General features: G+C 25.5%; 1 protein-coding gene across 1 annotated transcript in view; it reads right to left on the bottom strand.

Moving 5' to 3' along the window:
• Positions 1 to 13,853, bottom strand: part of LOC100197855 (cytosol aminopeptidase) — a 19,705-nt gene extending 5,852 nt beyond the window's left edge. Inside the window, exons 1-12 of the mRNA XM_065793432.1 lie at positions 13,712 to 13,853; positions 12,380 to 12,510; positions 12,146 to 12,200; positions 11,406 to 11,511; positions 7,040 to 7,108; positions 4,894 to 4,993; positions 4,575 to 4,739; positions 2,557 to 2,690; positions 1,046 to 1,061; positions 706 to 919; positions 285 to 387; positions 44 to 123 (exon numbers count right to left, since the gene is read on the bottom strand). Coding sequence (XP_065649504.1) covers positions 44 to 123; positions 285 to 387; positions 706 to 919; positions 1,046 to 1,061; positions 2,557 to 2,690; positions 4,575 to 4,739; positions 4,894 to 4,993; positions 7,040 to 7,108; positions 11,406 to 11,511; positions 12,146 to 12,200; positions 12,380 to 12,510; positions 13,712 to 13,771 — 1,233 coding nt within the window. The 5' untranslated portion in view covers positions 13,772 to 13,853. The remainder of the gene's footprint in view (positions 1 to 43; positions 124 to 284; positions 388 to 705; positions 920 to 1,045; positions 1,062 to 2,556; positions 2,691 to 4,574; positions 4,740 to 4,893; positions 4,994 to 7,039; positions 7,109 to 11,405; positions 11,512 to 12,145; positions 12,201 to 12,379; positions 12,511 to 13,711) is intronic.
• Positions 13,854 to 14,073: the final 220 nt, after the last annotated feature.

Here is a 14,073-nt window from a genome sequence, read left to right as displayed (position 1 = left end):
AAAGAAACTTATGTAGTTTCATACCAATAAAGAAACAAACTACCTTATGTAGTTGTGACCATAAATGATAACTTGTTGAAAATGTTCCAGTTGCTCCGCTTCCCAATGCTACAGCCATTGCTCCTAAAAAGTATTACATCATCATCGTTTTCATCATCAAGATAAAATTATAGTTACACACTTGTTAATTTATATACATTATTTAATATTAAATGTTTTTACTTTAGAATCAGCTTCTTAAATTATCAAACTTGATTTATGTGTCAATATTTATTATAATGAACCTGTCAATGTTGCAACATCAATAATGTGTGTTGGATGAAACTCATTAGCATAGCAAAGAGCATCTGCAAGCACTAATCTACCTTCTGCATCTGTATTATCAACCTGTTTACCAAATTGATTTAATCAAATTAAAGCAAAACAAAAAAAAGAAAAAGAAAAAAAATACGAAATAGAAAAAAGAAAAAAAAGGTTCAAATAAATTTTTTTAATTTTAAAATAAAAAAGAATGCCTGGAACTTTAAATTAAAAAAAATTCAAACTAAAACCAAAAAAATTTGATTGAGTAATCAAATTATTAAGATTGAAAAACTATTGAATAACCTATGGTACTAAAATTACATTTTGCAATCATAAAATGATATTTTTCAGCATCATAAAATATATGAAAAATAATAATAATAATAAAAATTAATAACTCACTTCAACAGTTTTTCCATTCATAGCTTTAAAGACATCACCAGGCTTTGTTGCATTTCCAGATGGCATATTTTCAGCTAAAGGAACCAAAACTACTAAATTTACAGGTAATTTAAGCTTACTGACAGCATCAAGTGTTGCAATCACACAGGCAGCTCCACCCATATCACCTCGCATTAAAGCCATATCTTTGCTTGGTTTAATAGATATACCTCCACTAACAAAATAAACAAATAAATAATAAAAACATTATTTCAATTTTTTTAATCTTGCTTTTCTGTAATTTTTTCTTTTTTTTCCATTTAAAAAATCTAAGTTAATAAATAAAGATAAAAGTTCATACCTATCAAATGTTATCCCTAAAAAAACAATACACTAATATTAGTACTATCTTAATTGCAATAGCAATTGAGTTGTTTTAGTGTTTGCTAAAAACATGTAAACAAATAATTAATATTACATAATTAAGATAATTAAAACTACAATCAATATTAAATACTAGTTAAAGCTTTCTTTACATTTTTTGTAAAGAGGTTAAAAGTTTCAAAAAAATTGTTTTTTGTTCTACACTTTTACTGTAGCGTACTAGTCTTTTGATTGTACTTTTTAATGTTTTACAAATAACTTGAAAAAAAAAAATTTGTCTAGTAAAGGCTAGTCCACACTTAAACATATAGCATTTATAATAATATATATATATGGATAAAGTATATGTGCTTATCTTGCTGTTTAATTTTTTCTTGAATGTCTTAATTGTTTAGCCTATCATAATTAATTCCAAAGTGTTGGCATTAATTATGATTAGCACACAATTTTTGACAGTTTTGGACCTCTCTCTCCCCATCCTCCCTCCTGCAGTAACAAAACGCGACATTTTACTGTGCCTTCCTCCCCTAAATTTATGCAACAAAATTGTGAAACCCCTCCCCTAAAATTTTTTTGTGGTTTTATATAAAATAATATTTTTAATTTTCTTAGATACTTTTAGTTAACTAAATAAAACATTTCAATAAAATCTTTTTATTTTTTTTTAATATTCTTTTTTGCACTCCTATAGCTCCATATAAAATTGTATATATTAACAGTGCAAATAATCTCCAAAGATTAATTTTTGATAAACATATAATTTTAATAACTACATTAGCATTAAGTTAGTGTCCATTAAAATTCAAGTCAATTTAAAAAGTCAATTTAAGTTGAATTAAAATAGCTGCAGTGGGCTGTACATACATCAACTGAGAGTTTAAGTTTGGCTAGGTACACTTTAAAATCAAAAGAAAGGTTTTTCTAGATCCGGTGCTAAAAAAAAATATTTACATATAGTTAAAAGTTTTAAAATTTGTCAAGTATTGACATGTATTAATTACATGTTATATTTGGTAAGATAAAACAAGAATGAATAACAAGATTTTATATTTTTGTTTACATAATTATTTGCATTTGTAGTTGCTTAGTTGCTTTTAATACAGTTTCTGACAAGAAACTGATATTGTTTTTTAATATTTTAACTTTATACATATTTTTTCAGTATATAATAGCAATATGAAAATAAAATATGTTGTAATTGTCAAATAAACTTTCCTATAAAAATAGGCTAAATTGTTTAAGTAAATTAATGTTATTGTTCATCAACACAGTTTTTTATAATGAAAAACTATTGAAAAAGATGGAATTGAAATTTTTAAAAATAGACAAAAAATACACATGACAATTTAGATGAACAATTAAAAAAAAAAAGTTACATGATTAAAACAATGAAGTTATATAATTGCATAATTAGATTTTTTATTAAGTAATAATATTATTTGCAACATTTAAGGAAGAAAAGCAAATTATAAATTTTGATGAACTTACCTTTTCCAACAAGTACAATTGGATGATGATCAGATCCTTTATAATGCATTTCTAAAAATACTGGAGGATTTGTTGATCCTTGGCCCACCGAAAGAAAACAATTCATATTTTTCTCTGCTGCCCATTTTAAATCTCTATCCAAAATAAAAATGCACAAACCAAATCTCATGTTTATACAAATATTACATTTATGAAATAATTATATATATATATATATATATATATATATATATATATATATATATATATATATATATATATATATATATATATATATATATATATATATATATATATATATATATATATATATATATATATATATATATATATATATATATATATATATATATATATATATACATACAGTGGTGGCCAAAAGTATGGAAACTTTTTTAAAACTACATTTTTTTTTATTTGTATTAAATAAAACAAAATTATTTAACCCGAGTGTACTTGCAATAGTCTACTTTATATATACTACAAGTTTGAACTTGTCTTTTCTAAGACATTTTATTACATACTAATATTTCTTAATTTCGATTGGACAAAAGTATGGAAACTTGTTCAAACTTGTCACTAAACATAAACAAATCTTATCATTTAGAATTAAAACGTGTTAGAATTAACATCTTTGTTAGTTCATCATAGTTTACTTTTATATTAATTAGTATGGCACCGCGAAAATATTATTCTAGTGGTATTAAAAATAAAATAGTTGAGTGTTTTAAAAACGGTAATAAACCAATTGATATTTCTCGAAATTTTCAAGTTCCAAAAGGTACAGTTTCAAAAATTATTAAAAAATTCAAAGAAAGGGGAACTGTGGAAGTGAAAATGAAACCTGGAAGACCAAGAAAAACAACAAAAAGATTGGATAAAGTTATAAAAAATACTTCAACAAAAGATCCTAGAAAGTCATCAAAGGATATAAAAGAAGAAATCTTGGAACAGCATGGAGTTTTATTATCTGACAGGACAGTTCGTAGAAGGTTAAATGATGCGGGCTTATTTGGAAGAGTGGCTGTCAAAAAACCGTTAATTTCTAAGAAAAATTAGATGGGTAGATTATTGTTTGCAAGGGAACATTTAAAATGGTCATAAGTTTCCATACTTATGACCACGCCTAATTTAAAAATTCAATTTTTTTTTGTATATGTTAATAAAAAAAAAAATGTTTTATTTTATTAAAAGGTTGTATTACGACTTCAATAAACATATGCATAATATGTAGTAAGTGTTGCATTTTTTATAAATAAATAAAAAGCATTTTTGAAAAGTTTCCATACTTTTGGCCACCACTGTATATCAGTCATACAAAAATGTAATAAACTTTGTTTGTTACATTTTTAAATGAAAGATCACTATTCCATTCAAAAACTGTAGTCGTTGAAATACACAATTATATGCTATGATTCTAATAGTGCATCACACTTGTGGTAGATATAGTGTATTATCACTAATGTGATTAACATAGCGTACTATCGCCATTGTGGTTAATATAGTGTACTATCACCATTGTGGGTAATATAGTGTACTATCACCATTGTGGTTAATATAGTGTACTATCACCATTGTTAAGCAAGGTTAAGCAAAGGTAGTAAAAAGCCAAACAATTGCTTCATATAAAAAGTACAATAACTAAATTAAAAAAAAAAAAAAAATTATTTTTAAGAGAAAGGAACTAGCTGAAAATATTTATCACCAATATTTCAAAGCTAACAATTGACCCAACAACTATTGAGTAAGAACAAGCATTTTCTAAAAAATTATTTTTTTGTACTAAAACATGATCGGGTATATTACAAATTATGTTTCCTGTGTTTTAAATTAAGATCGTTTATTAGCCTATTTGATTGAGACATGATTTTTGAAATTATTGACTGATGTCAGGTGTGAAAATTAACTATATACAATAAAAATAATAGTGAGCATAGAAATGTATATAAATTATTGTTTTATTCAATTATTAAAAAAAAAAAAAAAAGTTATAAATATGATACTTAAAGAAAAAATACCTAACATGGATTTGAACAGATGTATCTAAAAATCTTTCTGATACCATATTTGCAAATAGCAAGGGGTACTTATAATTTGATGGGGTTTCCATTAATTCCCGTGCAAAATTTTGACTATTAGAAACTTTTAATCCATAATGCCAATCTTCAAATAGCACTTCATTACTAAAAGTACAAATTTTTAAAAGTCATATTATTACTAAAAGCAAACAAAAAAATCTACCACTCTCCATATTACTATATTAAAACAAACAAAAATAGCAAACAAACAAAAAAAATCAAAAGTATACATTTAATTTAAAGATTATATAAAAATTACTTATTATCAGCATCAAACATCTTAAACGTTGGTTGGTCTTTCTTTTCACTTTTAAACTTGTTAAATGAATATAGGCTCAAATTAATTCCTTCTGCAGAAGCTATATAAATATTCATATATATATATACATATATATATATATATATATATATATATATATATATATATATATATATATATATATATATATATATACAACCCACGGAATTAGGGTTGGCATTCAACAATGCTGACCTAAAAGTGTTAGAGGTTGGCAATTTTTTGCCGACCTTATTTTTCTTAACTCTGAGAGTTGTATGTATAAATATATATACATGCATATATATATATATATATATATATATATATATATATATATATTTACATGAAATCGACAATCAAACATCAGTATATCTGTTCAAAATTACTAAACCAACATTAAATAAAAATATAATTAGACTAATTCTCTTAATCTTTTTATCAAAAACATTGTTAAAAAAAAAACTATTGTTGTAAAACGTTATAAAAAAGGAAGTGTCAATTTTTGTTCAAAAATGTAGTTTTTTTGTTACAACTGGTTGGTATAAACATTTTATAAGCTTGTAAACTTACAATTTAAGTAATTGATTAGTATTCAAAATTAATATTATTTCTAAAACACAAAATTTTGTTTTTTTTGAAACTCTGATTGATATACATTTAGAAGGAAAAAAATTTTACTGATACATGGGACCCATATTGTAATAAAGGATGATGCGGAGTGGACTTTAAGCACACCATAAGGTTGTAACTACAAATGGACAAATTTAATCTAACTCTACCATCAATATGTCAGTGACTATTAACACTAGAGCTATTATCACTAGTGTCAGTTTTATTTAAGGCAAAATGAATTTTCTCTGAAAAACATCTTACACAAGATATTAATTTCTTGATAGAAATTAATATCTTGTGTAAGATGAAAAATACTTTTTTCATAGTCACTTTTTTGAAAGTGACTATGAAAAAAGTATTTTCATTTTTGGCTTTTTTATTAAAATACTCAAAAAATATTTAAACTGTGGTTGAAAAAATAACATATTTCAACAATTTAATAAACTGCAGTTCATTAAACTACTTTGGATGCCTATTCTTGCTCCAAACTCAAAAGAGAATTTAAAAACAAAACATTTGGTTTATATATATAGGCAGTAAGAAATGAAATTTAATTTGTTAATAAGAACTTGTTTGAATAGTTGATTCAAATCAATTATGTAAACAAATCTGATTTTGAACCAATTTTGAACTTGTATTTCTATAAATTTTATTTATTTTTTATTTTATTTTTGTTTAATGTTGGCTACAACAGCTTTTACAAGATTTTAATTTATTATCAATATAATAAGTGATAAATCAAAGAAACAGATTTTAAAATTAAAAATTAAAAAAATCAAAAGTTCTAATCTACAACAATTTCAACTTACTAATGTACAACTAAAAATATAATATCATGCAGATGCATAATTTCTTTAACTTCAAATCATAAAATTTTGTAAAAATAATCAACGATTGTTGGATTAAGCACACACTTTTTTTTCTTTTTTTAATTTATCTAAATAAAGTTTAAATAAAACAGCAAAGATGATTATTCTTGTTATTTGGTTAGCTCTAGTCAATTAGAAGCCAGCTTTTTAAACTTTACAGAGTAAAAGATAGTATTCAACTTATATGCATTATAAATAATACTTTAAATTGAAAAACAGCTATCATGTACATTTTTATGTGGAACTTTATAAATAAAGTTATTAAATCACTTTTAAAATTTAACAAAAAAAAATTAATTTTATAAATAAAGTTGTTTAACTTTTGTAGATGATGTTTAATTGATATCAAGTTGCTTAATTAAACCCCTTAGTTGTTAGTAGCCCTTCAGTTGTTTAATGCTAGTAACTTGAGTGACCTCTATTTGCTCAATTGACCGCTAGTAATAGTATATTAATAATGGTAACAAAAGAATGTAGATTTGTAGGGAGATGTTATCACCTCTAAAATCACCACCAACAGCAACTGTTATCTGTTTTATCTAACTTAAAAGCTCTTTTGAAAAATAAACATTATTGTAATTATTAAAAATAGCAATTAGTCTCATATTGAAAAAAAAATAGAAAGAGTGCTGAAATAATTTTACCTGATGCATCTCCACAACTGTCAACATCAATAGACTTGACTTTTAACTTCTTCAGTTCAAGTGCAGCAGCTGAAATTATTGTAAATGATATTTATATTAAGAGTTAAAAAAACTTTATCTATTTAAATTGATTAACTTAATAAAATTAATTGGTTGGAAGTGAAATAAATATTGCACATAACTTGCCATATTTTAATTCTTATAGATAATGTTTAATGTTAAACATTCAGTGTTTGCCATCGTTAGTTACTATTTTGTAAAAGAATCTTTTTCTGAACTAAACGCATTTTTAAAAACTGTGAGTCCTTTCTTTGACTTTCAACAAGCAACAAGTAGAGATCAAAAAGCTTTGTTATCGTTTTTTTAGCTATTTTATAAATAGAAATTGAATAAAAATGAAGCAAATTTAAAATTTAATGAAAAGATTAGTGAAGATCTGTATTCAAATGTTTTGCAGTTAATTTTTAAATCTGCATTTTTAGTGGCTGAGTTGTTAAGGAGTAAGTTGGATTTTTGTTATAAAACTAACAGTTTATATATGTCAGTTCATTTCAATCACAAACCCATGCTTAAAGAAACACAAGATAGAAAATGGCCATGGATGAACGCAAACATTAAAAAAACTGTTAGGAGAGAGAGAGATTTTTCTCAAGATAGCCCTCAAAACTAAAAATGAAAATATTGGTGGAAATACAAATAATTACGCACCCGCTGTAACAATCCAAATAAACACGCAAAATCTAAATACCATAAAAACATAATAGAAGAAAATAACCTTAAACCTGATAAATTCTGGAAATACATAAAGGAATTATATCCAGCAAAAAGCAATATCAATCTGATGCCTTTTCCAAATAAAATTAAAAGTTAATGCAACTTTTTTAACAAAAAAACTAAACAAAAAGTTTTTCGTTGCTTAATTTAACTTGGAAACCTCCTCATGATCTTTAATCAAGGATAACCTAGACTTTTCATTTTTCCTACATTTCATGCATCTTTGTAGAATGCTTTTTAAAATTACTAAAAAAAGAATAAAGCAACAGGTAATGACAGTCTTTCTTCTTGTTTACTTAAAGTCTCTGCAACAGCTATATCCAAACAAGTTACACACTTAGAAATTGTGGAAAAACGCAAAAATAATGGAAAAATAAAAAAACCCAATTCATAAATCTGAGCCAACTGATTACGAAAAAAATTATCGCCCTTTATCAATCTTACCAATTTTATCTAAAATTATGGAAAAAGATGTCCATTGTGAGTTACAAGAATACTTTGAAAGTAATGCTATGTTGACTAGTTCTCAGTTTGGATATCATAAATTAAAATCGACACAATCTGCAGTTACAGTGCTAAATGATGATATAAGGAAAAATATTAACAAAAGAAATCTTGTAGGCAGTGTATTTGTTGATTTAACGAAGGCTTTCGACACTATAAGCCATGATCTTCCTAATAAAATGAAATCATATGGAATATCAGGTAATGAGTATGAATGGTTTGCCAGCCAACATTTTGAAAGAATATAAATATTCTAAAGAGTTTTATTTAACAAGTGGAGTACTGCAGGGATCTGTCCTGGGACCATAACTGTTAGTTTTATTTATAAATGATTTGCCTGAATATCTTACGCCAGCAAAAATGATATTATATGCAGAGTGTCTAATATTGGAACAGTATAGCAAAATACTTTAAAAATAATGAACTAATAATTTTTTTTTTTTTTTTTTTTTTTTTAAAAATTTTTGCTTCCAACAAGGCTGCAAGCAGCCACTAATTAAAGTTGAAAGTTACTGGAAGAGAAAAGATAAAGGTTGTAGAGCAAGATAACGATTGACGGACAACTTAAAGGATTGCAAATTATATGAATCAGGAAAACAAGATGAAGGAAGCGAATTTCAAAGAGCTGATGTTCAAGGAAAAAAACTAGACGAATAAGCGTTTTTGGAGCACCTAGGAACAGTCACAGAAAAAGGATGAGACTTAATTGAATGACGAGTAACACAAGAATGAATTTTAGTAGATGGCACAAGAGACGCTAGCTCTTTAGAGCAGTGCACATTATAGTATTTGTAGAAAAGAGAAAGAGAAGCAACATTACGACGATGTGATAATGGTTGGAGGTTGGCTGCAAGAGCAGGTCCAACTATGTTTACAAGGCGTTTTTGCACCTTGTCTAAAAGAGAAAGGGCATCGTTAGAGATTCGCCCTAGATATGGCAACAGTATTCCATACAAGGCCAGATTAGAGATTTATAGAGATAGAGAATAGAATCCGAAGTAAGAAAGTGACGAGTTCGATAAAGAGATGCAACCTTAGCAGATGCTAATTTTGCAACTGATTTGATATATGGTTTCCAAGAAAGATTGGAAGTTAGAGTTAATCCTAGAAGATGAAGAGTAGATGACTAATTGAGTACATCACCATTCATAAATATAGGAAGATCTAAATTATTGTGATAACAATTGGCTGAAAAAAATTGCGTTTTATCTGTATTGAAGTTCACCAGCCACTGTGAGCCCCATGCTGTAGCAGAAGTGAGATCCTTTTCAAGCTCAAATGCCCCCTCCAAGCAATCAGAGAGTGTTGGTTTCTTATCACGACAAGAATAAATGGTAGTATCATCAGCAAACAATGCCACCTTAGATATGAGAATATCTAGAAGATTGTTGATGTAAATTAAAAAGAGTATAGGGCCAAGGATAGAACCTTGAGGAACCCCTGAAGTTACAGAATAAGAAGAATTAACCTGATTGTGGGAAAAACAGAAGCAATGCTATTTAGATCTGCAAAAAAATGTAACAAGAATGTACTTTGTTTAAATTACAAACAAGAAATAATTAATTTTGTGAAATCATATAAATACCTAAGATGTAAATTGGATCCAACACTTTCTTTAAAAAATCATTTTAAGGATAGTTATAGAAAAGCATGCAGTCGTTTAAAATTGCTGAGTAAATTAAAGATCTTCCTTCCTGCAAAAGCAGCTCTCCAGATTTATCAACAAATGATTGTATCAATATTAACATACAATTCCGACATCTGAATTTTACAGCAACACACAAAGCCAAACTATGTTCTTTTGACAGAAGAGCAAAAGATATAATTGGTAGCCATCAAAATCTTAAGGAAATTGAGAAAATCGTCAAGAGACTCATGCTTATTTGTAAAAAAAATTTTAAATAATGAACATTATGAAAATTTTACTAATCATTTTGAAACCATTAAACATAAGAAATGTACCAGACAAAGAATATTGTTGAGACTTCCAAAAATAAAACTCGAAATGAAATAAAACTCGAAATGAAATAAAACTCGAAATGAAATAAAACTCGAAATGAAATAAAACTCTTTTTACTTTGCAGGAACAAAACTTTTTAACAAGTTGACTTTGGACATTAGAAATACGACAGAACTAACATTATAAAAAAAACTAAACAACCACTTTTTTTTTAAGCATTGGCGTACACTTTACCAATCTTAATACATTTTATACTTTTTGTTATTTTCGGATAATTATAATTTCTGTTTTAAGTTTTAGTTTTTAAACATGGGCTTTACTCTATTATAAAAAACATTATATAAGATTTTTTTAATCTGTAGCTTATAAGTTTGATTTTAAATTTAAATTTCATTTTAATTAAATTTGCTACGGCAGCATAGATAGGTATAGCAGCAACTGTTCTAACAAATTGAATTAAATTGCACAACTTATTCAAACTTCCTTACCTAAATATTGGGTAACAGCACATATAGTATAACTTTCCATATTCAGGAAAAGTTATTCTTTTTGACATGGAAAAGATATATGGAGATGCTGAAAAAGATGATTTTTCTATATGTACCATTTTAACACCCACTAATGTGGATTCATTGTTAATTAATGAAGAAATGATTGAACGCTTACCAGGAGAAGTCAAAACCTCTTTTGGTATGTGTTCAGTAGTCCTGTTTGTTCTCTTTATCAACAACATGCCAGGCCTCACTTGTCAAATTCAAAGTTAACTCTTAACCAATTCAAAGCTAATAACACTTATCAAAGGCACTTGAATGCCAACATCACCAAAAGTACATTAACTGCCTACTTAAATGGGTCCACACCTAAAGCATAAGTTTTAACATAGACAAATGCAATGCTATGCTCTTTAACAGGAGAGTTAACAAACACCTCAACACTGCTTTTGACAATTTATTCATATTTAAATGTTGCTAAAAAAATGTAATTATCAACAAAAAAACAATTTTAAAAGCATTTTTATTATCTTATGAAAATTGTTATCTGACTTATACCTTTCTTATTTTATATAAATTCTTTTATGATTTAAATTTTACTTTTTATGTACAAAATATTTAGTAAGATACTACAAACCTCCCACTGCAACTCTGATGTTTTCTTTTTTTTCATTAACTTCTTCATTCGGATTTTCTTTCGGATCTTCTTCATCAAGACCAGTAATAGTTATACATTCATAGTCCTAAGAAAAAAAATGAAGTTTAACAACCTAATAACCTATCAGTTGATTTATTTAATCATCATTTAAATTTTTTTGATAGAACTTTTCATTAGATGTTATGTGCACAACAACATAATAAAAAAATTGAAGTTCTTAAAAAATGGTTAAATTTTCAAAAAAACTTCAACCTTAAGCATAGAGAAATAAAAACAACAATTAACACTTTAGTAATTGTAATTTTAATTCTAGTGTTTAATTGTTTTATTGGGAAACTGGACTCCAGAACTCAAAGACTCTCAGTTCAAAAACAAGAGAACCTAATTGATTTGTATTTTTTTCTCTATGAAGCGTGAAGATGAAACCTGGAAATATTTCAAAAAGCAAAACAAAACAAAAAAAAATCTGTCAATTTTTGTTTAGTATTATTTGTTATTAAGAGTTGTTAAGACCCTTTATAATAGCTCAAGTTTTAGTCAGGGTTAAAGTTAAAAAACAAACTTTAAACTATAATTAATAATAATCTAAAATGAAAAAATTTTTAATCAGCAAATATATACTGTTATTAGCTTTTGTGTGTGTGTGTGTTGTATATTACAACTCTGCATTGGTAACGTTATTTGTGGTATTACAAAGTTTTTATATAAAAAAATGTTACCTTATGCAATCCTAAAAACGTTCTGGTCTTTCCAAGATCAGCTTTAAAACTTGTACTTGAATGTAAAAAAAATTTTATGAATGTAATTAGCATTGAATGTAAAAAAAATACCAATTTATAACAATTTGAAGCAATAACCAATCAATTTATAAAATATTGTACTATAAATAAAACATTTTTAAAAAAACATTAAAATTATAATCCAAAGTAAAATTGTTAATTTATCAAAATTACCAATGCAACAGTTCTTTCAGTTTATTATTTGTGAAATGATTAATATTGCTACCATTTTCAGTAAACTTGTATGATTCATTATTTGACTTGTAACAACCAATAATAGCCCCACGGTATGTAGATAAACATTTCTATGTGAATTAAATGAAAATTGATAATACTTTATTTACAACTTATATATTACAATTAATATATATATATATATATATACAGGGCTTAGTGATAAGACTATTGTTGTCTTCTTTTTGCCCCAGACATATAAATATTTATTTATGCATTTTGGTATTGTAGCAATATTTAAACAGCGAAATATATATTAAAAAAATATAAATATATTATTTAATATACTATTACATTGTGCAACAAAATAATATATTTTGAAATAATATATTTTAATATAGTATATTTATAAATTTTGACATAATATATTTTATAGTATAAAAATATTTTGAATAGTTATAATATTACATATTTAATATATTATTATATTTTTTTACATATATAGTATATATATATATATATATATATATATATATATATATATATATATATATATATATATATATATATATATATACATATATATATGTGTGTGTGTGTGTGTGTGTGTGTGTGTGTGTGTGTGTGTGTGTGTGTGTGTGTGTGTGTGTGTGTGACAATATTAAATAGAATAACTTAAAATCAATGGATCTATTTGATTTAATTGTTGCAAAGCAAGCTTGAAATTAAGTTTCTTAATGGAAATCTAAAACTCTTAATTCACAAACAATTAACTCTCGATTCAAAAACAACAGACTCAAAGACTCCAAGTGATTTGTATTATTTTCCCAATGCCTAAAAATGCCTAAAAATGGAAACTTTAAAATAAAGCCTGAAAATGAAGCCTGGAAATAAAGCCTAAAAATGAAGCCAGGAAATCTTAAAATTTTATGGAATTCTATTTGCCTGAGTAAAAATATAGATTCCTGGATTCTGACGATTGGAGCCTAACACTGGAACTTCTCATTTATGCAAACTAAAACAATCAACACAAGCAGGTTTAAAAAATATATATAAAATTTAGCTGGGGTCTGATTTTAGTATTAAATAAAATTACTATACCACATAAATAGCAAAAAATTTATTGCACAATTTTTTTCTGTGAAGAAAAAAGTAGATAAAAACACGAGAGTAGTTTTGATTTACTTCAATTAATTAAAATTTAGAATTTCTATTATAACTGCATACAACGCATTAATAAGATTAACGAAGCGTATAAATTTTAAAAAAATAAATTATATAAAACAAAAAACCATTGATGGAAAAAAGAAAAAAAATAATTTAAAAACTTACATTTGAACATTTTGAAAAACCAACACTATATGAACATGCACTTCTTATAAATGAACTCATTTTTTACTAAACCGTCATAAGCATTTTGTTAAAATTGAAATCATCATTTATTTGATTTATTAAATTTAAAATAAATTAAACCTTTTTTGGTGAATACAAGTTTTATTAACTATAAGTTTTGTGAATAAAAAATTTTATTATTTTACATATGAAAAAATTTTAAATCAAAGAAAATGAATTTCAATTTGATAACATTTCTCTACAAACCATAAATGCAAAGAAATAACTCTTTTTAAAAATAAAATAAAAACAGAAAATGACAGTCATCATTTTTCTTTACATATCTATTATCTGTAAAAATG

This window comes from Hydra vulgaris, chromosome 03 (genome assembly GCF_038396675.1).
Source record: "Hydra vulgaris chromosome 03, alternate assembly HydraT2T_AEP".
NCBI classification, from domain to species: Eukaryota; Metazoa; Cnidaria; class Hydrozoa; order Anthoathecata; family Hydridae; genus Hydra; species Hydra vulgaris.
This window is presented reverse-complemented; position numbering and strand designations above follow the sequence as displayed.